The 27,221-nt window shown below is 45.3% G+C and overlaps 1 protein-coding gene across 4 annotated transcripts in view; it reads right to left on the bottom strand.

Annotated features, from left to right (window-relative positions):
• Nucleotides 1-27,221, bottom strand: part of LOC140426656 (centrosome-associated protein 350-like) — a 319,223-nt gene that overhangs the window by 74,344 nt on the left and 217,658 nt on the right. For all 4 annotated transcript variants that reach the window (XM_072511741.1, XM_072511743.1, XM_072511742.1 and 1 more), the window contains 4 exons: nucleotides 26,609-26,796; nucleotides 20,521-20,608; nucleotides 14,740-14,886; nucleotides 11,794-11,969 (listed from right to left, as the gene is read on the bottom strand). In XM_072511741.1, the coding sequence (XP_072367842.1) occupies nucleotides 11,794-11,969; nucleotides 14,740-14,886; nucleotides 20,521-20,608; nucleotides 26,609-26,796 (599 nt within the window). The remainder of the gene's footprint in view (nucleotides 1-11,793; nucleotides 11,970-14,739; nucleotides 14,887-20,520; nucleotides 20,609-26,608; nucleotides 26,797-27,221) is intronic.

Below are 27,221 nucleotides of genomic sequence, written 5' to 3'. Positions count from 1 at the left end.
GCCATAGTCCAAAATCAAAAAGGGCCACAGTAAAGGGTACAGTGACTGAGGAATGTGTGAAAAGGGAGGTGGTCAATGCAGGATTGAGGGTGTTGTACCTAAATGCGCGCAGTATACGGAACAATGAGTTTGTTGCGCACATTGAAATTAACCGGTACGATGTTGTGGGCATCACAGAGACGTGGCTGCAAGGGGATCAGGGCTGGGATCGAAATGTCCAAAGATATATGTCCGATCGAAAGGTCAGGCAAATGGGCAAATTGTTAGTAAGGAATGAAGTTAAATCGGTAGCAAGGAGCGATATAGGATCAGAAGGCATAGAATCTCTGTGGGTAGAGTTGAGGAATCGCAAAGGTAAAAAGACCCTGATGGGAGTGATGTACAGGCCCCTAGCAGTAGTCAGGATGTGGAGCAGAAAATAAATCAAGAGATAGAAAAGGCATGTAAAAAAAGTCAATATTACAATAATCATGGGGGACTTCAATATGCAGGTGGACTGGGAAAATCAGGTTCGTAGTGGATCCCAAGAAAGGGAATTTGTGGAATGTCTAAGAGATGGTTTTTTTGGAGCAGCTTGTGACAGCAGCTTGTGACAGAGCCTACTAGGCAACAGGCAATTCTGGATTTGGTGATGTGGAATGAGGCAAACTTGATTAGGGAACTTAAGGTGAAGGAACCCTGAGGGAGCAGTGACCACAATATGATAGAATTTACCCTGGAGTTTGAGAGGGAGAAGCTGCAATCAGATGTAACGGTATTACAATTAAATAAGGGTAACTACAATGACATGAGGGAGGAGCTGGCCAGAGTTGATTGGAAAAGGAGCCTAGCAGGGAAGACAGTGGAACAGCAATGGCAGGAGGCACAACAGAAATTCATCCCAAGGAGGAGGAAACATGCTAAGGGGAGGACAAGGCACCCATGGCTGACGAGGGATGTCAAGGACAGCATAAAGGTCAAGGAAAAAGCATACAAAGTGGCGAGGATTAGTGGGAAACAAGAGGATTGGGAAGCCTTTAAAAGCGAGCAGAGGACAACTAAAGCAATAAGGGGGGAGAAAATGAAGTATTAGTGCAAGCTAGCTAGTAATATAAAGGAAGATAGGAAGAGATTTTTTCAATATATAAAAGGTAAGAGAGGCAAAAATAGACATTGGACCACTAGAAAATGTGGCTGGAGAAGTAATAATAGGAAACAAAGAAATGGCAGACGAACTGAATAGTTACTTTGCATCAGTCTTCACGGTGGAAGACACCAGTGGGATGCCAGAGCTCCAGGAGAATCAGGGGGCAGAGGCGTGTGCAGTGACCATCACTAAGTAGAAAGTTCTCGGGAAACTGAAAGGTCGGAAGGTGGATAAATCACCTAGACCGGATGGACTACACCCCAGGGTTCAAAAAGAAATAGCTGAGGAAATTGTGGAGACATTAGTGATGATCTTTCAGGAATCACTAGAGGCAGGAAGGGCCCCAGAGGACTGGAAGGTGGCTAATGTAACCCCACTGTTTAAGAAGGGGGGGGGGGGGGGGGGGGGGGGGAGAAGACGGGAAATTATAGGCCAGTCAGCCTGACTTCGGTCATTGGTAAGATTTTAGAGTCTGTTATTAAAGATGAGATCGCGAAGCACTTGGAAGTGCATGGTAAAATAAGACTGAGTCAGCAAGGATTTGTCAAAGGGAGGTCGCGTCTGACAAATTTGTTAAGAGTTCTTTGAGGAGGTAACAAGCAAGTTAGACAAAGGAGAACCAGTGGATATGATTTATTTAGATTTCCAGAAGGCCTTTGACAAGGTGCCACATAGGAGACTGTTAAATAAATTAAGAGCTCATGGTGTTCAGGGCAAGATACTGGCATGGAAAGAGGATTGGCTGACTGGCAGAAGGCAGAGAGTGGGGATAAAGGGGTCTTTTTCTGGATGGCAGCCGGTGACTAGTGGTGTGCCTCAGGGGTCTCTACTGGGATCACAACCTTTTACAATATACATTAATGATCTGGAAGAAGGTACTGAAGGCACAGTTGCTAAGTTTGCAGATGATACAAAGATCTGTAAAGGGACAGATAGTATTGAGGAAGCAAGGGGGCTGCAGAAGGACATGGACAAGCTAGGAGAGTGGGCAATGAAGTGGCAAGTGAAATACAACGTGGAAAAGTATGAGGTTATGCACTTTGGAAGGAGGAATTTAGGCGTAGACTATTTTCTAAATGGGGAATGCTTCGGAAAGCAGAAGCACAAAGGGACTTGGGAGTCCTTGTTCACGATTCTCTTAAGGTTAATGTGCTGGTTCAGTCGGCAGTTAAGAAGGCAAATGCAATGTTAGCATTCACATCAAGAGGGCTAGAATACAAGACCAGGGATGTACTTCAAAGGTTGTATAAGGCTCTGGTCAGACCCCATTTGGAATATTGTGAGCAGTTTTGGGCCCCATATAAAGAAGGATGTGCTGGCCTTGGAAAGGGTCCAGAGGAGGTTCACAAGAATGATCCCTGGAATGAAGAACTTGTCGTATGAGGAACGTTTGACAACTCGGAGTTTGTACTCGTTGGAGTTTAGAAGGATGAGAGGGGATCTTATTGAAACTTACAAGATACTGCGAGGCCTGGATAGAGTGGACGTGGAGAGGATGTTTCCACTTGCAGGAAAAACAACAACCAGAGGACACCATCTCAGACTAAAGGGGCGATCCTTTAAAACAGAAATGAGGAGGAATTTCTTCAGCCAGAGGGTGATGAATCTGTGGAACTCTTGGCCGCAGAAGGCTGTGGAGGCCAATTCACTGAGTGTCTTTAATACAGAGATAGATAGGCTCTTGATTAATAAGGGATCAGGGGTTATGGGGAGAAGGCAGGAGAATTGGGATGAGAAAATATCAGCCATGATTGAATGGCGGAGGTGACTTGATGGGCCAAGTGGCCTAATTCTGCTCCTATGTCTTATGGTAGAATAGCCCCCATTCTTTTTAAAAAATAAACTTAGAGTTCCCAATTCTTTTTTTCCAAATTAAGGGGCAATTTAGAGTGACCAATCCACCTAACCTGCACATATTTGGATTGTGGGGGTTCGACCCACACAGACACGGGGAGAATGTGAATAGCCCCTAATCTTAAAGATAATCTTGCAGGAAAAGATGCAGCATGCTGTAAATGGTTGGGAAAGATGACTCCAGAAGATTACTGTCTTACTCTCAAGGATACAGGTTTAAACACAAAAAGGCTGCTTTGAGGATTGATATAAATGTTTTCACTTAGGATGCAAGATATTTTTTGGGGGGAGGGGGAAAAGCACAGACAGAGGCAGCGAGTTTCCGTAAAGTTCCGAGGATTTTCCTTAGGTAGCTGTTATGAAAGAGTTCGAATGTAATTGTTCTGTACCGGTTTTGCTGCGGGTGAGGAGCGACACCCTGACCCAGAAAGAAAGAAGACAGTTTTCTCCAAACCCTATTGTCCCTCAGCACATTTTGAATGGATGCGCAAACTCTCCAACCTGGTGTTTGGCTTCTCAAAAGCTCCTTTCAACGAGAGGAGTGAGCGAGTATATGTATATGTTGATGGCTTGCAGGGTGCTACCTTCTCTACTGAAATGGGGATCGAGTCCCTTGGTGGATGATCCTGAAAAGCTACTCAATTTAAGGCGAGTTGATTGAAAGAGTTCAGTTCAGTGAAGGATTGATTGGTGATGATCAGATGTCCCTTTACTCGGTTTCAGTCTTGTCCTTGTGATGGTTAAGAGTCATAGATGTTTACAGCATGGAAACAAGACCTTCGGCCCAGCTTGTCCATGCCGCCCACTTTCTATCACTAAGCTAGTCCCACTTGCCCGCATTTGGCCCATATCCCTCTGTACCCACCCTGCCTATGTAACTGTGTAACTGTTTTTTTAAAGGAAAAAATTGTACCCGCCTCTAATTCTGCCTCTGGCAGCTCGTTCCAGATGCTCACCACCCTCTGTGTGAAAAAACTTCCCCTCTCGTCTCTTTTGTATCTCTCCCCTCTCACCTTGAACCTATGCCCTCTAGTTCTAGACTCCTCTACCTTTGGAAAATGATGTTGACTATCTACCTTATCTATGCTCCTCATTATTTTATAGACCTCTATAAGATCACCCCTAAGCCTCCTACTGTCCAGGGAAAAAAGTCCCAGCGTATACAGCCTCTCCTTATAACTCAGACCATCAAGTCCTGGTAGCATCCTCACAAATCTCTTCTGCACTCTTTCTAGTTTAACAAAAACTGAACAAGAACCAGAACTGAACACAGTATTCCATGTGATGTCTTACCAATGTCTTGTACAACTTCAACAAGACATCCCAACTCCTGTATTCACTATTCTGATCAATAAAACCTCGCATGCTGAATACCTTCTTCACCACCCTGTCCACCTGCGACTCCACCTTCTAGGAGCTATGAACCTGTACCCCTAGATCTCTTTGTTCTGTAACTCTCCCCAACTCCCTACCATTAACTGAGTAGGTCCTGCCCTGATTTGATCTACCAAAATGCATCACCTCACATTTATCCAAATTAAACTCCATCTCATAGAATCTCATCGAATTTACAGTGCAGGAGGCCATTCGGCCCATTGAGTCTGCACCGGCTCTTGGAAAGAGCACCCTAGTTAAGCCCACACCTCCACCCTCTCCCTGTAACCCTGCAACCCCATCTAACCCAAGGGCAATTCAGCATGGCCAATCCACCTTACCTGCACATCTTTGGACTGTGGGAGGAAACCGGAGCACCTAGAGTAAACCCACGCAGACACAGGGAGAACGTGCAGACTCCGCACAGTGACCCAAGCAGGAATTGAACCTGGGACCCTGCCGCTGTGAAGCCATAGTGCTAATCACTATGCTACCGTGCTTGCCCCCAATCTGCCATTCATCGACCCACTGGCCCAATTGGTCAAGATCTTGGTGCAATCTTTTATAACCTTCTTCACTATCCACTATGCCACCAATCTTGGTGTAATCCACAAACTTACTAACCATGCCTCCTACATTCTCATCCAAATCATTAATATATATAACAAATAACAGTGGACCCAGCACCGATCCCTGAAGCACACCGCTGGTCACAGGTCTCCAGTTTGATAAACAACCCTCCTCAACCACCCTTTGGCTTTGGTCGTCAAGCCAATTTTGTATCCAATTGGCTGTCTCACCCTGGATTCCGTGAGATTTAAACTTTTGCAGCAACCTACCATGCGGTACCTTGTCAAAAGCCTTGCTAAAATCCATGTAGACAACGTCGACTACACTGCCTTCATCTACCTTCTTGGTTACCTCTTCAAAAAACTCAATCAAATTCGTGAGACATGATTTTCTCCTTACAAAGCCATGCTGACTTTCCCTAATTAGCCCTTGCCCGTCTAAATGACTGTAGATCCTGTCCCTCAGAATACCTTCTCACAATTTACCCACTACAGAAGTAGGGCTAACCGGTCTGTAGTTCCCAGGCTTATCCCTACAGCCCTTCTTAAACAAGGGTGCAACATTTGCTATTCTCTAATCTCCAGGCACCTCTCCTGTTGCTGTCGATGATTCAAATATCTCAGTTAGGGGGCCGGCAATTTCCTCCCTAGCTTCCCACAACGTCCTGGGATACATTTCATCAAGTCCCAGGGATTTATCTATCTTGATGCGCTTTAATACCTCCAGCACCTCCTTCTCTGCAATATGTAGACTCAAGACATCACTTTTTATTTCCCCAATTTCCCTAACATTCAATAGTAAATACTGACGAGATATATTCATTTTGGTCCTAACCCATCTGTTGTGGATCTGCACATAGATGACCTTGTTTATCCTCAAGAGGCCCTACCTCTCCCTACTCACCCTTTTACCCTTTATGTATCTGTAAAAGCTCTTTGGATTTTCCTTTGCCTTATCTGCCAAGACAATCTCATGCCCCCTTTTTGCCCTCCTGATTTCTCTCTGACCTCTTCTCCGACAAGCCCTATACTCTTCAAGGGATCCACTTGATTCCAGCTGCTATGCATGCCATATGGCGATACAATAGCACAGTGGGTAGCACTGTTGCTTCACAGCTCCAGGGTCCCAGGTTCGATTCCCGGCTTGGATCACTGTCTGTGTGGAGTCTGCACGTTTTCCCCGTGTGTGCATGGGTTTCCTCTGGGTGCTCCAGTTTCTTCCCATTGTTTGTCCTGAAAGACCTGCTGATAGGTAAATTGGACATTCTGAATTCTCCCTCTGCGTACCCGAACAGGCGCCGAAATGTGGCGACTAGGGGCTTTTCACAGTAACTTCATTGCAGTGTTAATGTATGCCTACTTGTGACAATAAAGATTTTTTTTCAAAACTGCCTCCTTCTTCCTTTTGACCATGGCCTCAATATCTCAAGTCATCCATGGTTCTAAATTACAGCTAGCCGCCTGGCTTGCTGTTGGGATGTCTGGCCAGTCCCCTGCCTTTCACTCCTGGGACATGCATTCTCTCGTATCTCCCCTCACAAAAGCTATTTTCGTGGCACTCTGTTTGCCATCCTGATCTTACCCAGTAGTTGGGATATTTATGTTAATTTCAGGGTGCGCTGAAACCCATTTTACACCTGCTCACGACCCACCCACGGGTCGCTGCCCCCACTTTGAAAAAACTTGGCCGAAGCTAGCTATAGTCTAAAGTGCTCCGAGAGCTATGAATCTTTGGAATTCACTACCTCAGAGGGCTATGGAAGCTCAGTCATTGAGTATATTTAAAACAGAGATTCACAGATTTCTAAATACCAGTGACATAAATGGAAATGGAGATAGTGTGGGGAAAAGGGCATTGAAGTGCATGATCAGCCATGATCATACTGAACAGCAGATAGTATTGATGGACTGAATGGTCTCCTTCTGCTCCCATGTTCCTTTGATAAGAGTGATGCTGGATAGCTCACTCAGCGTGTACCCAAGTCCTCCCTTGATCTTCAGGGAACGAAAACAGTCGTTATCAGAGGAGCAGCCAGGACGAAAGAGCAAAAGTAGTTAGATGTTTGAAACACATATACAAATCATTTGATGGTAAGTTTTTTCCAAAGAGCAGATACAGAAGAAAATGAGACTGAAAGAAGATAGAAGAATACAAGGGAATAGCTGGAATACAGTCACAATGACAGGGAGACCGCCCAAGATAGCGAGGAAAGATTAAATGAAGACAGGAAGGCTGCAAATTAAGAAAGGCAAAGGGTACCAAGAAAGATTATTGTATTCACTGGGGAAGATGATTCATCCGTGCAGAGGCGGAGGAAGGAGAGGAGGAGGAAGAAATTGGCGAGTCTCAAGGTGGGACAGGGGTGGGGTAGACAATAAGATCTTAGAGAGGTGTAGGACTGGATAGGGGTGACAAGTTTAAAGTAAGAGAAGACATTACAGGGCATTGGAAAAAAAGCCTTGGCGCTAAGGACCACACACCACACGGTGTTTTAGGAAAGTACAGCAAGCCAAAGAGGCTTCAGTAAGGGAGAAAAATGTCACCATCGGTGTACTATAGTTTCAGTCACAGCCAGGATGCCAATATAAACATTTATTTTTTATAAAATGGCCATGAATTGCAAGGATGTGGTTTGTGATTCAATAGACATTTGCGGAATGAAATATGGGGAAGGAAGCTGATTGATCCACTAGCAGAATCCAATAAAGGTGGCATGAGTGGGTCAGGAATGAGGTGCGCAATGCTCCTCAAAGGGCAGAAAATTGGCAACTTTGGCTTCTGCTCGTACGTAGGCAATGACAGGCAGCTCAATAGACCTGTCAGTTAATGATAAGAGTGGTACAGAAGGGAGCTATGACTCTCGTTGAAGAGGGTATAAGCCTAGAATGACAGAAGAATAGGAAAGTAGAACAATAATAAACTGGGGTCCACAGGAGCAGCAAATATATGCGCACATGAATGGGCACAGAGGAACTTCTGGCTTACGTAAACATGACAGGGACAATGAAACCTACTTACCAAACAATGTCTATGTTTTCCAAAAGCCCTTGTTAAATGCACTTCTATAACCAGCCGTGGCTTCCACCTCCTCAACAATAATTATTTTATCAAGTTTCTTGTCAGGTAATTCCTTCTTTCCATGTAAAAATGGGAGATACAAGACCCTCAGAAGAAGGATAACTAATCAGTTTTGAATGGGGAAATACCTTTTTAGCTAGTTAGAACATAATTTTCTTATCAACGTCAAACTCATGAAGCAATGGCAGAAGCCCACAAATTCATACTTTCTTTTGTCAGCACTTCTGGTCAGATGCTTTTGCCCATTTTTAAGTTGGAGTATTGGACTGGAACTACACAAAAATCTTGCTCATAGGGTGTGGGCCCACAGACCTGAAGATGAACGCACATCCTGACCCAGAGGTCAACAATAAGTACTGTTAGTTTGTACAGGCCTGTTCATAAAAGAGAACTGCACACAAGCAGCCCATAAAATCATGCAAGATACAAATCAATGCATTCAAACTGGAAACTTGTAGTAAAGGTCAGGTTCCACACTTACCTGATCTGCAGATTGACATCATTCTACCACTCTTATGGCAGCAGGTATAAACAGGCATCGTGTAGAACAGTTTCAGATAATCTTTGAAGATGCGTGGCCATTTAATTAATTATTTCACATATAAAAGTTACACAAGTCTCTTGACAAATGAAAGATCAAAATGTTTGATTTCCATGTCCACATGCTCAACACAAGGAAGCTTTTATTTCAAATTTCTCTCAAAGTTGACCTTAAAGGTTAGGCTTAATTAATTTTCAAAAATTCTTGTTTAAACTCTGAACACAGCACACCTCTATTACAGAGGTGGGGTATTGATTCAACCGTTCCTCTAAAATTTCTGTTTTTGGTTGATTTTGATTCACTGGAATTACTCACAACTCTGTAAATTACTTGTCTTGTGCACCTTTTCTATCATTCCCATGGTCACACTTATTTTTTCAACTGCTGCCATTTGTTCCACTAGCATAGCAGACAAAGTGGTTTCTTCATGAGGATAATACTCATGCCAGTTCAGTCATTTTGCAGAAAAAGTACAATCTCTTGAACAGCCCAAACAGGCAACAGGCCCATCTTCCTAAAATACTGTCTGAATACTCCACCAATAAGACAACCAAGAGATAATTGGGAAAGACTCGGGACATCATTGGACCGTACAAGGTCCATGGGTATAACCTTTAAAATGCAATCTATTCTCTTTAGTCAAGATTAGATCTTCAATGGAGATTCATGTAACTGTCACCATCAGGTTTTTCTTACTGCCTATCCTGGGGAACCTGCAGGAATGTGTTGCCTTACTTTTGAAAATCTTTGATAGCACCCATCTTTGCTGTATCAAAAGCAACATCCTCCTAAAGCCACTATAGAATCATAGAATCCCTACAGTACAGAAGGAGACCATTTGGCCCATCGGGTTTGCATCATCCCTCTGAAAGAGCACCCAATCTTGGCCCATGCCCCCACCCTATCCCCGTAACTCAGCCTAATCTTTGACACCAAGTGACAATTTTTCATGGCCAATCCATTTAACCTGTACATCTTTGAACTGAGGGAGGAAACCCGGGGGAAACCCACGCAGACTCAGGGAGAATGTACAAACTCCACACAGGCAGTCAAACAGTCACCCAAGGCTGGAATTGAACCCGAATCCCTGGCGCTGAGGCAGCAGTGCTAACTGTGCCATCAAAATGCCCCCTAATCAGACCAATTCTTACAACATGGAATTTAAACTGAAGATCCAAAAAGTATTGTGCCTATCTGATAACACCCCAAGATACATTAATTACTGCCACTTTTCAGCACCATAGGACACTGCTTGCACAGCCTATGCACTGATGTGAGATAGAAAAGGATCAGAAAATGTATCTGACTGTACTAACTAGTTTCTCTGAAGGACATTTTTAAACATATATTCTATTTCAATGTCTACAAATAACTTTGTTCTAGCTCTGTGGTACTTAACAGCCTTAATCAGGGAGAGTACCTATGCCACCCAGGATCTTGCCAGCTGCACAGAGCCACTTCCTTTCCCATCTATTCCCACACAATGCACCCCAAGCAGCTGCTGTCAGGAAGGTAGAAGCAGCTCTGCCCAGGTTTCTCAATTACCAATGTCAATGCCACAACAATCTTCCAAGAGCTTAGTGTATAGTATGCATCTTGGCTGCTTCCCTCAATACACACACACACACAAACACAAAGACAAATAGGTGTTTAAGCAGGATGCAGGCACAAAGAGAGGATGATTGCCAAATCATTAGTGTATTGACAAACCTATCTTTGTCAGTAACAACCACAAATCTTCATTCCCCTTTTCGTCCAGAGGCTTATTAGCTTGTGTCACCTCTCTCACACTTCAATCATCCCCTTACTTTGTTCAAGGTATCAAGCTCGTCTTTTGCCAGACTTTGACAACCCAAACTAATTTGTAACTCCCAGTTACCAATAGAAAAATACAGCGAAAGACAAAGTGTATGTATTTGCAACCATCACTCAACACAGCATGTGCAATAATAGAGGGATGGGAGAAACAGTATTTCACTGGGGCTTCTTGCTTTGAAGAATTGAACAATCAGCAGATAAATTTAATAAAACTACCCCAATTCTCAAAAAAAGACCATCAGTAAAAGCACAAATCAAATCCATCAAATTAGCATATCATTACCGTCTAATTATTTCTTAGTTATGCTAAACCAGTTTCAAAGCTTGATTTGAGCACAGTACTGTGCGCAGTTCTGGTCACTATCCCAAAAAAATTATGTTGTTTTTTTTGAGATGGGAGCTCTGGAGAGGGTGCTTATGTAGGTGATTCCAGAAATGTGTCGGTATACATGTCAGGGAAGGACTGACATGCCAGCACTCTTCTCTCTTGGAAAAGGGCTGAGGGGTGACTAATTGAGCTCTTTAAAATGACAAGTTCTGATAAGAGTGGACACAGACAGTGTTTCTTCTTGATGGGAAGAGCATAACTAGGTGCCATAAATATTAGTCATCAAGAAATCCAATAAAGAATTCAGAAAAAAAACTTCCATCACCCAGAAGGTGGTGAAAAGCTCTAACAGAGATGCATTAAAGGGGAAGCTTGTCAAGTAGCTGAGGGAGAAGGGAATAGAGGGTTAGGATGATAGATTTCTGAAAGGGAAGATAGGAGGAGGCTCGAGTGGTGCATAAACACCAGCATGGACTGGTTGGGCCCAGTAGCCTGTTTCTGTTTTGTATATTCCATGCAATCCTATCTAAGAAAAAAAGCTCACACAAATGATGTAAAACCAACAATTCCACCTGAAAGAACAATTTCATTTCTCTGCCATCCTACCCCCCCAAATGCAAAGTGAGCTTTGCACTAGAGAAAGTCTTCACTTTCACAATGCAATTCCATGAGGGTTGGGCCAGGGCAATTGGGTAAACAGTGCTGATACAAAAGAGGAGTTTGATGGGGTGGGGGGGGGGGGGGGGTTATAAATACTGCCAGAGATTTCAGGGAGGCCTACTTGGAAGGCAGGGGTGAAATCACATTTTGGACTTGGGTCTCCATTCCCAACACTTATTTGGGGGAGCACACATGGAACCACATTATCCAGAAACACCACAGGCCTTGGGAAAAGGGGGGGGGGGGGGGGGTTAAGTGGGGCTTTATATATTATATCCTGGCAATGTCAGTTCTCTCTTCCCAACACGCCCCCCCCCCGCCTACATAAACATGCACCTTCTGACAAATGGTAGAATGCAATGAAACAAGTTAGTCTTGCCATATTTTCACAGCAGTAGACATTACAAGAAGCCCCAACAAATAATTAAATGTGTATCGTATTACTTTTCATCCATGTGACTGCGCATCTTCTTTAGCTTTTGCATGATGCTGCTAGTCTCACTTCCAGAGATAGAAACGGGGGAGGGGCTCCGCGTCTCCACATCTGTCTGCAAAGGACTGGAGGTGTGGCTCACTTTAAAAACATTCTCTACCTCGAGCTGCTCTCCGTTCCGCTGCTCCTAGAAGTTAAAAGAAAGTTATTTAAAAAGGAGACCAGGATGTTCCAGCCCTGTCATGGCGGGACCCAGCGCAGGACATTTGGCAGCTCAGCCAAACGATCACCAACTTTCACCAGGACTGGAAGATCAGGGCTTGGAAATCCTGCCCCGAGATATTGGACCTGAGAATATACCAATTTGGGTCTGTGGAGAGGTTTAACAGGAACTCAGTTTTGCAATTTATTGGAGGAAAATGCAGTGGGATTCACCATAATCAGTCTCCAGAACAGAAGAGCATGCTGTCCACTCTCAAGCAGGGAGAGCTTTCTTGTTGTTTGGGGGAGTGCAACACACAAGAAATAAACAGTTGTGTGCATGCACACAGCAATTGGAATTCTGCCTTTAGTTCTGGGCACTGCATCTCAGCAAGGATATGCTGGCCATGGAGAGGGTGCAGCAGAGATTTTCCAGAATGATACCGGGGTTAAAAGGGTTAACGGGGTTAAATTATAACTAGGCTTGTAATCTCCTGAGTACGAAAGATTAAGGAATGATCTAATTAAGGTGTTTAAGATGATTAAAGGAATTAATATGACAGCTCGGAAGAAACTATTTTATCTGGTGTGGGAGGCCAGAACAAGGGGATGTAATCTATGAGCACAACTAATGCAAGGCCATTCCGGCAATATTCAGGTGGTGTTAATGTCCCTGGACTAGCAATCCAGAGCCCGGGATTAAAGGGAACATGGGTTCAAATCATACCATGCCAGCAGGTGGAGTTTAAAATCAATTAATGTAAAAATCTGGAATTGAAAGATGATTTCACGGTCACCATTACTAAGACCATGATCAATCAGCGCAAAAAACCATAAGATTCACTAATATCATTCTGGGAAGGAAATTTAACATCCTGACCACCATGGACTACATGCGGCTCCAGATTCACAGCGATGTAGCTCACTCTGAAATGGCCTAGCAAACCACTCAATTCAAGGGCAATTAAGGGATAGGCAATAAATGCTGGCCCTCCCAGCGATGCCACAACTAGTGGAATAATAAAGAAAAGTCAACATTCCAACTCTTGCCCTGCCGCACCCACACAGAGAGAAAGATGCTGAGGCCAGCCATAACTTGAAGATGTCAAAACGGAGACAGATCAGGATTTTGTGTGTTTGGGATATTTATCAAGGATTACAGAACCAAGGCAGCAAGATGAGTTAGGTAGAGACTGATTACAACCCAAGTGAATGTAAACAGATTTGAGGATTCAGTCGCTTACTCCTGTTCCAATGCACTGTTATCAAGCATTACTGCCAAATGATCATTCTACCATTATAGAATGTGGTTTGGTGAGATAAGCTAAGGTGGGAAGAGGTTGTGATGAATGTAGGAAATGTTTATGTTGCAGTTGTGTTATTAAAAAAAACTATTGTGTGTCTGCTAAAACTGTGATTAAGGGATCAGCTAGGCAGGCTGCGATGTCACTCATGGGAGGGGCTGGGTCTGTTTTAGTTTCATTTTCAGCCCTGCCCTGTGTTTAGTTTAATTTACAGAGTTCCTCTCTGGGTTCGAAGGAAAGGAGTTGTGTTTCTCAGACTGAGTTCTGAAAACTTCTCTCCAAGGCTTTGTGAATAAATCTATAAATATCATCTTACAAGTAGCATCTGACCCATATGTGGATTTTGCTTAATTGAAATTTAGAAGTTAATGGGAAGATAAGCTCAAAGACCTTTCTGTAATTTTTTTAAAGAATTGTTGAATTGTTAATTGAAAAGCTGTTTATTCCTTGGATGTTAATGAGGTTAATACTGCGTTAAAATATAAAAGAGCCCTATTTGTCAATGGAATTACTCCTGGAGGTGAAATCACAGTTTACAAATTGAAAAATTGTCAGGGTTTCTTGTTCAGTTTCCGAATATAAATTGGGGGTCTGGTCCAGTACCGAAACAAGACTGATATGGAGCAAAAGGAAAACATGAGCACAGCAAGATTGGGCTGAATGTTCTGTTTCTGTGTCATTAGTTCTACAGAATGCCGAATGACATTCGATATAATGAACACAAACAAAGCAAAATAAAGTGAGGGCAAAGTCAAAATATTTTCTTGGACACCAATCTGGCCTGTGTACACAGTTCAAAGTCCACATGTTAGCATCTTTGTAAAACTGAAATATTGAAGTTAATATTCCTCACCAACAGACTTAAATTTTTATATTAAATTCTCTTATAGCTTGCCTTGGAAGATGACAACATTTTCATTTACACTACAGAATACATACTTGCTGAATAGCAAGCTTGTACTGTACATGATCACACCTAATAATAATATTTTTTTAGGGGTCACAAGTAGGCTCACATTAACACTGCAATGAAGTTATTGTGAAAAGACCCTAGTCGCCACACTCCGGCGCCTGTTCGGGTACACGGAGGAAGAATTCAGAATGTCCAATTCACTTAACAAGCATGTCTTTCGGAACTTGTGGGCGGAGACCAGAGCACCTGGAGGAAACCCACGCAGACACAGGGAGAAGGTGCAGACTCCGCACAGTCACCCAAGCCGGAAATCGAACCCGGGTCCCTGGCGCTGTGAAGCAACAGTGCTAACCACTGTGCTAATAATGCTCATAAGTAATTCCTTACATATGAATTAGGAATTAGGCCACACATCCCATCGAGCCTGCTCCACCCTTGAACAAGATAACGGCTGATGTATTTTCTTATTTTCAGAATAACCTGGTATTGAATGCTTTAGCAGCGTACATCTTTTGCAGTGTCTCAGGTGGTGTACTGACCAGTTTTCTCTCTCCTGCTGATTTTAGCTTCTCCTGGATTTTCATGGTGGTCTGGCGCATGCGCTGAATCTCCTCCTGCTGTTTCAGGATCAACTGCCTCTCCTTGCGAGCGGCTCTGTTGGCTTCTTGGAGACGTTTGATTTCAGCCTGTGGCAAAAGTGCGGGCAGGTCAGAGAAGAGAAACAAAATGTGAAAAGGGGCTGTAGACTGTTAGGTGCACCTTGAAATGTGAAAACCGTCTACGCACACCGTGCAACGTGGAAAGCTGTTGACGCGCACCGTGCAATGTGGAAAGCGGTTGACGCGCACCGTGCAATGTGGAAAGCGGTTGACGCGCACCGTGCAATGTGGAAAGCGGTTGACGCGCACCGTGCAATGTGGAAAGCTGTTGACATGCACCGTGCAATGTGGAAAGCTGTTGACGCGCATCGAGCAATGTGGAAAGCGATTTACGCGCACCGAGCAATGTGGAAAGCTGTTACTGTGCAATGTGGAAAGCTGTTTACACGCACCGTGCAATGTGTAAGGCTGTTTACGCGCATCGAGCTATGTGGAAAGCAGTTTACACGCACCGAGCTATGTGGAAAGCTGTTACTGTGTAATGTGGAAAGCTGTTTACGCGCACCGTGCAATGTGGAAGGCTGTTTACTCGCACTGTGCAATGTCGAAAGCTGTTTACGCGCACCGTGCAATGGGGATAGCTGTTTACGCGGATCGAGCAATGTGGAAAGCTGTTACTGTGCAATGTGGAAAGCTGCTTACGCGCACGGTGCAATGGGGAAGGCTGTTTACGCGCACCGTGCAATGTGAGAAGCTGTTTACGCGCACCATGCAATGTGGATAGCTGTTTACGTGGATCGAGCAATGTGGAAAGCTGTTACTGTGCAATGTGGAAAGCTGCTTACGCGCAGTGCAATGGGGAAGGCTGTTTACGCGCACCGTGCAATGTGAGAAGCTGTTTACGCGCACCATGCAATGTGGAAAGCTGTTTACTCGCACCGTGCAATGTGGAATGCTGTTTACGCGCACCGTGCAATGTGGATAGCTGTTTACGCGGATCGAGCAATGTGGAAAGCTGCTACTGTGCAATGGGGAAGGCTGTTTACGCGCACCGTGCAATGGGGAAGGCTGTTTACGCGCACAGTGCAATGTGGAAGGCTGTTTACACGCACCGTGCAATGTGGAAGGCTGTTTACGCGCATCGTGCAATGTGGAAAAATGTTTATGCACACCGTGCAATGTGGAAAGCTGTTTATGCGCAGGTGCACCGTGCAATGTGGAAAACGGTGTTCAGTAGCACCTTGCAATATATAAAATGGTGTTCAGACAACCGTGCAATGTGGAAAAGTGTGTTCAGGAGCACTGTTCAATGTGGAAATCTGTTGATCTGCACCGTGCAATGTGGAAAACGGTGTTCAGGTTCAGGGTGCAATGCAGAAAACTAGGTTCAGGCGCACCATGCAACATAAAAAACTGTGTTCAGGTGCACCGTGCAATGTGGAAATCTGTTGATGCGCACTACGGAATTGGAAAACTGCGTTCAGGCACACCATGCTCCTCCCTCCAACTGGATCCTCGAATTCCTGACCCATGGGCCACAATCAGCAAGAATAAACAACACCTCCTCCACAATAGTCCTAAATACCGGGGCCCCGCAAGGCTGCGCACTTAACCCCCTACTATACTCCCTATACACACACGACTGCGTGGCAAAATTTGGCTCCAACTCCATCTACAAGTTTGTTGATGACACAACCGTAGTGGGTCGGATCTCAAATAACGATGACTCACAGGAGGGAGACAGAGAACTTAGTGGCGTGGTGTAACGACAACGATCTCGCCCTCAACGTCAGCAAAACTAAGGAGTTGGTCATTGATTTCAGAAAGCAAAGTATCGTCCACACCAGTGTGCATCAATGGTGCCGAGGTGGAGATGGTGGACAGCTTCAAATTCCTAGGTGTCACCAACAATCTGTCCTGGTCCACCCACTCGATGCCACGACTAAGAAAGCACAACAGTGCCTATACTTCCTCAGGAAATTAAGAAACTTCGGCATGTCCACATTGACTCTTATCGATTTTTCAGCCTGGTAGGGCAACTGCTCGGCCCAAGACCGTAAGAAACTACAGTCGCGAAACCGCCTCCCATCCATTGACTCGGTCTACACTTCCCACTGCCTTGGGAAAGCGGGTAGCATAATCAAAGATCCCTCCCACTCAGGTTATTCTCTTTTCCAACCTCTTCCATCGGGCAGTAGATACAAAAGTCTGAGAACAAAACAGATTCAAAAACAGCTTCTTCCCCGCTGTTACCAGACTCCTGAATGACCCTCCTATGGACTGAACTGATCTATCCACAAATCCTCTCCATCGAGTAGTACCACGCTCCGTATGCTTCACCCGATGTATGTGTCTATATATTTACAGGCGCACCGTGCAATATGGAAAACGGCGTTTAGGCGCACCGTGCAATATGGAAAACGGTGTTCAGGCGCACCGTGCAATATGGAAAACGGTGTTCAGGCGCACCGTGCAATATGGAAAACGGTGTTCAGACGCACCGTGCAATATGGAAAACGGTGTTCAGGCGCACCGTGCAATATGGAAAACGGTGTTCAGGCGCACCGTGCAATATGGAAAACGGTGTTCAGGCGCACCGTGCAATATGGAAAACGGTGTTCAGGCGCACCGTGCAATATGGAAAACGGTGTTCAGGCGCACCGTGCAATATGGAAAACGGTGTTCAGGCGCACCGTGCAATATGGAAAACGGTGTTCAGGCGCACCGTGCAATGTGGAAAACGGTGTTCAGACGCACCGTGCAATATGGAAAACGGTGTTCAGGCGCACCGTGCAATATGGAAAACGGTGTTCAGGCGCACCGTGCAATATGGAAAACGGTGTTCAGGCGCACTGTGCAATATGGAAAACGGTGTTCAGGCGCACCGTGCAATGTGGAAAACGGTGTTCAGGCGCACCGTGCAATGTGGATAACTGTATTCAGGCGCACCGTGCAATATGGAAAACAGTGTTCAGACGCAACGTGCAATATGGAAAACGGTGTTCAGGCGCACCGTGCAATGTGGATAACGGTGTTCAGACGCACCGTGCAATATGGAAAACGGTGTTCAGGCGCACCGTGCAATATGGAAAACGGTGTTCAGGCGCACCGTGCAATATGGAAAACGGTGTTCAGGCGCACCGTGCAATATGGAAAACGGTGTTCAGGCGCACCGTGCAATATGGAAAACGGTGTTCAGGCGCACCGTGCAATATGGAAAACGGTGTTCAGGCGCACCGTGCAATATGGAAAACGGTGTTCAGGCGCACTGTGCAATATGGAAAACGGTGTTCAGGCGCACCGTGCAATGTGGAAAACGGTGTTCAGGCGCACCGTGCAATGTGGATAACTGTATTCAGGCGCACCGTGCAATATGGAAAACAGTGTTCAGACGCAACGTGCAATATGGAAAACGGTGTTCAGGCGCACCGTGCAATGTGGATAACTGTGTTCAGGCGCACCGTGCAATATGGAAAACAGTATTCAGGCGCACCGTGCAATATGGAAAACAGTGTTCAGACGCAACGTGCAATATGGAAAACGGTGTTCAGGCGCACCGTGCAATGTGGATAACTGTGTTCAGGCGCACCGTGCAATATGGAAAACGGTGTTCAGACGCAACGTGCAATATGGAAAACAGTGTTCAGGCGCACCGTGCAATATGAAAAACGGTGTTCAGGCGCACCGTGCAATATGGAAAACGGTGTTCAGGCGCACCGTGCAATGTGGATAACTGTGTTCAGGCGCACCGTGCAATGTGGATAACTGTGTTCAGGCGCACCGTGCAATGTGGATAACTGTGTTCAGGCGCACCGTGCAATGTGGATAACTGTGTTCAGGCGCACCGTGCAATATGGAAAACGGTGTTCAGGCACACCGTGCAATATGGAAAACGGTGTTCAAGCGCTCCGTGCAATGTGGATAACTGTGTTCAGGCGCACCGTGCAATATGGAAAACGGTGTTCAGACGCAACGTGCAATATGGAAAACAGTGTTCAGGCGCACCGTGCAATATGAAAAACGGTGTTCAGGCGCACCGTGCAATATGGAAAACGGTGTTCAGGCGCACCGTGCAATGTGGATAACTGTGTTCAGGCGCACCGTGCAATGTGGATAACTGTGTTCAGGCGCACCGTGCAATGTGGATAACTGTGTTCAGGCGCACCGTGCAATGTGGATAACTGTGTTCAGGCGCACCGTGCAATATGGAAAACGGTGTTCAGGCACACCGTGCAATATGGAAAACGGTGTTCAAGCGCACCGTGCAATATGGAAAACAGTGTTCAGACGCAACGTGCAATATGGAAAACGGTGTTCAGGCGCACCGTGCAATGTGGATAACTGTGTTCAGGCGCACCGTGCAATATGGAAAACAGTATTCAGGCGCACCGTGCAATATGGAAAACAGTGTTCAGACGCAACGTGCAATATGGAAAACGGTGTTCAGGCGCACCGTGCAATGTGGATAACTGTGTTCAGGCGCACCGTGCAATATGGAAAACGGTGTTCAGACGCAACGTGCAATATGGAAAACAGTGTTCAGGCGCACCGTGCAATATGAAAAACGGTGTTCAGGCGCACCGTGCAATATGGAAAACGGTGTTCAGGCGCACCGTGCAATGTGGATAACTGTGTTCAGGCGCACCGTGCAATGTGGATAACTGTGTTCAGGCGCACCGTGCAATGTGGATAACTGTGTTCAGGCGCACCGTGCAATGTGGATAACTGTGTTCAGGCGCACCGTGCAATATGGAAAACGGTGTTCAGGCACACCGTGCAATATGGAAAACGGTGTTCAAGCGCTCCGTGCAATATGGAAAACAATGTTCAGGCACACCGTGCAATATGGAAAACGGTGTTCAGGGGCACCGTGCAATGTGTAAAACTGTGTTCAGATGCACCGTGCAATATGGAAAACAGTGTTCAGGCGCACCGTGCAATGTGGATAACTGTGTTCAGGCGCACCGTGCAATGTGGATAACTGTGTTCAGGCGCACCGTGCAATGTGGATAACTGTGTTCAGGCGCACCGTGCAATATGGAAAACGGTGTTCAGGCACACCGTGCAATATGGAAAACAGTGTTCAAGCGCTCCGTGCAATATGGAAAACAATGTTCAGGCACACCGTGCAATATGGAAAACGGTGTTCAGGGGCACCGTGCAATGTGTAAAACTGTGTTCAGGCACACTGCGCCACGTGCAAAACTGTGTTCAGGCACACCATGCAAAGTACAAATATTGTAATACTGTATCCCGCACAAGAAACCAATATTAGCATATCAAGGAAAATCTGAAGATTTTGCACTGTACAAAAAGAGGTTTACAACCCAATCAGTACAGTGGGGAATTATTATCTCTCATTAGTGATATTTTAGGCATTTATTAGAACATAGAACATACAGTGCAGAAGGAGGCCATTCGGCCTATCGAGTTTGCACCGACCCACTTAAGCCCTCGCTTCCACCCAATCCCCGTAACCCAATAACCCCTCCGAATCCTTTTGGTCACTAAGGGCAATTTATCGTGGCCAATCCACCTAACCTACACGTCTTTGGACTGTGGGAGGAAACCGGAGCACCCGGAGGGAACCCAAGCAGACACGGGGAGAACGTGCAGACTCCGCACAGACAGTGACCCAGCGGGGAATCGAACATGGAACACTGGCACAGTGAAGCCACAGTACTATCCACTTGTGCTATCGTGCTGCCCATTGGGTATTACCTGCTCCTGCTGCAGCCTGAGAAGCAACCCACGCTGTCTCTTACGGATGGGAGGCATCTTGTCATCTTCTCCTTTGTCTCTCAGGCGTCTGGTTAAGAGAAAATGTGGCAAATTCACACAGTGCAATGACACTCTAAAGCTCCAGATGATGTCAATCAGCTCATGTTCAACTTGAATTTTTGCAGTTTTCACCACTGCTGAAATTAAAATGAAACTTTATGCAAGATGATCAGTGTTTAAGGTGCTGTGAAATAACAATCCCTCTGAAATGTTTTATGTTTGCCATAACTCAAGCTATTTTCATCAGAGGATACTCATTCTAGAATAACAAAGTTAAAAGGGGAAGCAATCCCCGAGAGAACTTACTTTGATCAAGGTGATGCCCTCTTCAATGGTAAATAGAGGAATACTTGGGAAAAGATATGCTTTCTCTCCGAACGAGCTTAACTAGCACACCAGTCTATGGTACATGATAAATTCCAACTTACAAAACATGAATTAGCAATCTGTACCTCCAAATGATCAGCATCTAAAATTTTGGTCTGTTTTTCTCATTACTACATGAAGTCAATACAACAGGTAGTGATTAAATTTTACTGCTTGGACACTAGCTCAGAGTCAGCAGAGCTCTCTCTCCAAGTGTGAAGTGTCTCAGTTAAAAGACTGTGTTTAGTTTAATGAATGCCATTGGGGCAGAGAGTATGTAAGAACAAGTTAATAACTGATGCTAAATGTTTAAAGTACAACTGCATAGGTGAGCTACAGCTATTGTAAAGTGAGCAGGTTTTCAGTCTAGTTTGAATACAAGAGTGATTAATGAGGCAAAGTTGTTAAGTCTGTTCAAGTTGAGACGGGATCAATCTTGACCTGAACTATTCTCACCACAAAGAATGGGATAGGAAATACTAGGATCAGTATTCAGCTGGTGTGTACAGTACTTGCATTATGCTAGCAAGATAGATTGGGAGACCTTTGCATTGGTGACAACAGAGGCAACCAGTCAAAGGGCATATTGATTTCTTATCTGGGATTAATATCTCTGGAAATTTCCAACATGGGTTTACTGACACCTCCCTTCCAGTCGCCCACATCTTTTGGGTGAATACCCAAGAAGTTCTGCAGTTTAAACTGGTGCAGTGACACTGGAGAAGGGAGAGCACAGCATATAAGCATGATTGGGTCCAACAGAAGTTCCAGCAGTCACGTTTCAACCTTTGACAGTCCTGGAATGCCATAGCCCAATATTCAGAATTTCTGTAAATACAAATTTGATCAAATTTAGCTGCATACATTTAATAATGGACTGGTTAGATGATCCAGAGATCAGGACCAATAATCCATAGAAAGTGAGTTTAAATCATGTTGTGACAATCTGACAACTTCAGTTTTGTTTGAAGAAAATCTGGAGGTCACAGAATTGTTCACAGGAGACCATTTGGCCCATCTTTTCTGCTGCAGGTCTCCAAACGAGCATTATGGCTTAGTGCCTTTTCCCCGTACCCCTGCATATTTTTTCTATTCAAGTAATCGTCTAATGCCCTCTTGAATGCCTCGATTGGACCCGACTCCAGCACACTTCCAGGGAGTGCATTCCAGACCCAAACACTCGTGTCAAAACATTTTTCCTTACATCACATTTTCTTCTTTTGCAAATCACTTAAAATCTGTGCCCTTTCGTTCTTGATCATTTTACGAGCGGGAACAGTTTCTCCATATCTACTCTGCCCAGCCCCTCATGATTTTGAACATCTCTATCAACTCTCCTCTCAGCCTTCTTCTCTCCAAGGAAAACAGTCCAAGCCTCTCCAATCTATCCTCATAACTGAAGTTTCTCATCCCTGGAACCATCTGATACAACTCCTCTGCACTCTCTCCAGTGCAGTCACATCCTTCCTACAGTGTAGCGATCAGAACTGCACACAATATTCCAGCTGAGGTCTAACTAGTGCCTTTTAGAAGTTCAGCATAACCTCCTTGCTCTTGTACTTTATTCCCCTATTAAAAAGCCCAGAAGACCACATGTTTCATTAACTTCTCTCTCCACCTGTCCTGCCACCTTTAATGATCTGTGCACCCAAGCACCCAGGTCTCTCTGCTCTTGAACCTCTAAGAATGCTACCCCTTATTTTATACCAAAATGTATCACCTCACACTTCTCTGTAATGAACTCCATCTGCCACCTATCTGCCCACACCACCACCTTGTCTGTGTTCTTTTGAAGTTTGTCTTCATAGTTTACAATACTTCCAAGTTTTGTAAGATCCACAAACCTTGAAATTGTTCCCTGCATATCAATATCTAGATCATTAATGAAGGTCAGGAAAAGCAAGGGTCCCAATACTGACCCCTGGGGAACACCACCACACACTTTCCTCCAGCCTGAAAAATATTAACTGATTGTTACTCTCTGCTTCCTATTATTCAGCCAATTTTGTATCCACATTGCTATTGCCCCTTTTATTCCAAGAGCTATAACTTTTCTCAGAAGTCGGTTGTCATGGTGATTGCCCCTTTAAGGGCAACACAACAGAAAAGGTCACCTGGCTTAGGGGCCCATTGGGACTGAGATGGGGAATCACTCCAGGGGGTGGAGTCTGCTCTGGGGCAGACAGCATGTAGGGGTCCAGGGCAGCCGTGTTGACTGCTGGCCTCTGTACAGTTTTTCTTGTTAGACCATAAGACACAGAAGCAGAATTACGCCATTTGGCCCATCGAGACTGCTCCAACATTCAATCATGGCTGATATGTTTCTCATCCCCATTCTTCTGCCTTCTCCCATAACCGTCGATCTCCTTATTAATCAAGAACCTACCCATCTCTGTCTTCAAAATACTCAAGTGACTTGGTCTCCACAGCCTTCTGCAGCAATGAGTTCCACAAATTTATCGCCCTCTGGCTGAAGAAATTCCTCCCCCATCTCTGTTTCAAAGGATCGTCCCTTCAGTCTGAGGCCGTGCCCTGGGGTTCTTGTTTCTCCTACTAGTGGGAGCATCCTCTCCACATCCACTTTATCCAGGCCTCTCAGTATTCTGTGAGTTTCAATGAGATCCCCCTCATCCTTCTAAACTCCAACAAGTACAGACCCAGAGTCCTCAACCATTCCTCATAAGACAAGCTCTTCATTCCAGGGATCATTCTTATGAACCTCCTCTGGATCCTCTCCAAGGCCAGCACATCCTTCCTTAGATACGGGGCCCAAAACTGCTCACAATACTCCAAATGGGGTCTGACCAGAGCCTTATACATCCTCAACAGTACAACCCTGCCCTTGCATTCTAACCCTCTCAACATGAATGCTAATATTGCATTTACCTTCCTAACTGCCAACTGAACCTGCATGTTAACCGTAAGAGAATCATGAACTAGGACTCTCAAGTTCCTTTGTCCTTCAGATTTCTGAAGCCTTTCCCATTTTGAAAATAGTTTATGCCTCTATTCTTCTTACCAAAGTGCATAACCTCACTTCCACATTGTATTCCATCTGCCACTTATTTGCCCACTCTCCTAGCCTGTCCAGGTCCTTCTGCAGCCTCCCTGCTTCCTCAACACAATCTGCCCCTCCACATATCTTTGTATCATCTGTAAACTTAGCAACAATGCCCTCAGTTCCTTCTTCCAGGTCAGTAATGTATATCGTGAATAGCTTTAGTCCCAACACTGACCCCCTAGTCACAAGCTGCCAACCTGAAAAGGACCCCTTTATCCCCACTCTCTGCCTTCTGCCAGACAGCCACTCCTCTATCCATGACGGTACCTTGCAAATTTCACAATCTGTCGCCCCCACAGCATTACTCTGGGTCTTTGGATTACTTGCAACGGGTAGCAATGATAATCCAGGAAATTACAGGTCGGTAAGCCTTACGTCAGCGGTAGGGAAATTATTGGAGAGGTCTCTTTGAGACAGGAATTACTCCCATTTGGAAGCAAGTAGACGTATTAGCGAGAAGTAGCATGGTTTTGGGAAGGGGAGGTCGTGTCTCACTAACTTGATCAGGTTTTTCGAGGAAGTGACGATGATGATTAGTGAAGGTAGGGCAGTAGATGTTGTCTATATGGACTTCAGTATGGCCTTTGACAAGGTTCCTCATGGCAGACTGATACAGAAGGTAAAATCACAAGGGATCAGAGATGAGCTGGCAAAATAGATAAAGAACTGGCTCGGTCATAGAAGACAGAGGGTAGCAGTGGAAGGGTGCTTTTCTGAATGGAGGGTTGTGACTAGTGGTATCCCGCAGGGATCAGTGCTGGGACCTTTGCTGTTTGTGGTATATATAAATGATTTGGAGGAAAATGTAACGTCTGATTAGTTAGTTTGCGGATGACACAAAGATTGGTGGAATTGCAGACAACAATGAGGACTATCAGAGGATACAGCAGGATATAGATCGGTTAGAGACTTGGGCGGAGAGATGGCAGATGGAGTTTAATCTGGACAAATGTGAGGTAATGCATTTTGGAAGGTCTAATACAGGTAGGAAATGTACAGTAAATGGCAGTGCCCCTCAATACTATTGATCACACTCGTGGACACACACACACTCGTGGACACACACACACTCGTGGACACACACACACTCGTGGACACACACACACTCGTGGACACACACACACTCGTGGACACACACACACTCGTGGACACACACACACTCGTGGACACACACACACTCGTGGACACACACACACTCGTGGACACACACACACTCGTGGACACACACACACTCGTGGACACACACACACTCGTGGACACACACACACTCGTGGACACACACACACTCGTGGACACACACACACTCGTGGACACACACACACTCGTGGACACACACACACTCGTGGACACACACACACTCGTGGACACACACACACTCGTGGACACACACACACTCGTGGACACACACACACTCGTGGACACACACACACTCGTGGACACACACACACTCGTGGACACACACACACTCACTCATACTCACACGTTCCATTAGTCCTTTATCTGTAACCAAGTTAAGTGGTTGGAATGAATGACTACCTTATCTTTTACGACTCTTTAATTACAGCTTTATTAGACACTCTGCCTGCGTGCATTTTAAACCAGGACTTTTAATAACATTACTGCCACAAGTATGAAATACAATATATTACAATTTCAACATTCATCACACAACCAACGGCAGTACCAGTGCTGAATCCCCCCCCCCCCCCCCCCCCCACCCCCCACCCCTACTATCATCATCCTGGGTTACCATTCATCAGAAACTGAACTGGACCAGCCATATAAATATTGTGGCTACAAAAGCAGGTCAGAGGTTAGGAATTCTGGAGCTTAACTCATCTCCTGAACCCATCCAAGCCTGTTCACCACCTACAATGCACATGTCAGGAGCGTAATGGAATAATTTTTACTTACCCGAATCAGTGCAGCTCCAATAACACACAAGAAGCTTATCATCCAGGACAAAGCAGCCTGTGTGATTGGCACCCCCATCCATCATCTGAAGCATTCTCCCTCCACAAACCGACCCACAGTGGCAGCCATGTATACCATCTACTAGATGCACTGCGGCAACTCAAAACCTCCTTGGACAACACCTCCCAAACCCGTAACCTCTGCCACCTAGATCGACAAGTGCGGCAGACACATGGGAACACCACCACCTACAGGTTCCCCTCTAAGCCACACACCATCCTAACTTGGAAGAGTATCACTGTTCCTTCACGGTCATGGGATCAAATTCCTGGAACTTCCTTCCTAACAGCACTGGTGGGTGTACCTACACTAGATGGACTGCAGCGGTTCACCACCGCCTTCTCTAGGCCAATTTGGGATGGGCAACAAATCCTGGCTTCACAGCCAAAAACGATTTTAGACAATGAATCAATATTGCCTTCATTCTCAGGCTATTCCTTGACAGGGATAAGTGGAAATATGGAGTGATTGCCTGCAGTGGGCAATCTATATAACAGACCCACGTAATGAGAAACAAAATGGCTTCCCCTTCTCCTGGGAAGTATTACTGGCATTACTGCTCAGTTCCAAGACTGCAATTTTGAAAGACTATTAAGTTTGACATCATTGCTTAAGATAGCTACTCACTTCTTCTGGTGCTCCAGCCAGGCCAGTTCTGCTTTGGTCTTTTCCTTCAAGGCCCGTTCACGCAGCTTGAGAAGTGAAACCTGGTGCTGGGCACGCATCTCCTCTTCCTTCATGTACTGTCGTACCATTTCCATGGTGAATTTGGAGAAACTGTCTTGTCCCCCGGAGAAAGGCATGCTCAAATCATGCTGAGCGGTGGAAAGACAAAAAGACAAATGTAACGCCAAGTGAAGTGTGCTGCCTCCCGTTGACCTAATTCAAACTTAGTCTCCCCAAAATCTCAGTACCCGGGTTCAGAGACCAGCAGTAACTAATGTAGGTACCTGTACCATCAGACATGCCTGACACATGCATGAACTTGCCAAATGATCTCAATGTTCATCAGGATTGGGGTTCATAGAACATAGAACAGAACATAGAATTTAAAGTGCAGAAGGAGGCCATTCAGCCCATAGAGTCTGCACCAGCCTTTGGAAAGAGCACCCCACTTAAGCCCAACCTCCACCCTTTCCCCTAACCCAGTAACCCCACCTAACCATTTTGGATACTAACGGCAATTTAGCATGGCCAATCCACCTAACCTGCACAGCTTTAGATTGTGGGAGGAAACCGG

This window comes from Scyliorhinus torazame, chromosome 7 (assembly GCF_047496885.1).
Source record: "Scyliorhinus torazame isolate Kashiwa2021f chromosome 7, sScyTor2.1, whole genome shotgun sequence".
In the NCBI taxonomy this organism is placed as follows: Eukaryota; Metazoa; Chordata; class Chondrichthyes; order Carcharhiniformes; family Scyliorhinidae; genus Scyliorhinus; species Scyliorhinus torazame.
The sequence above is the reverse complement of the archived record's forward strand: the minus strand, read 5'-3'. Positions and strand labels throughout refer to the sequence as shown.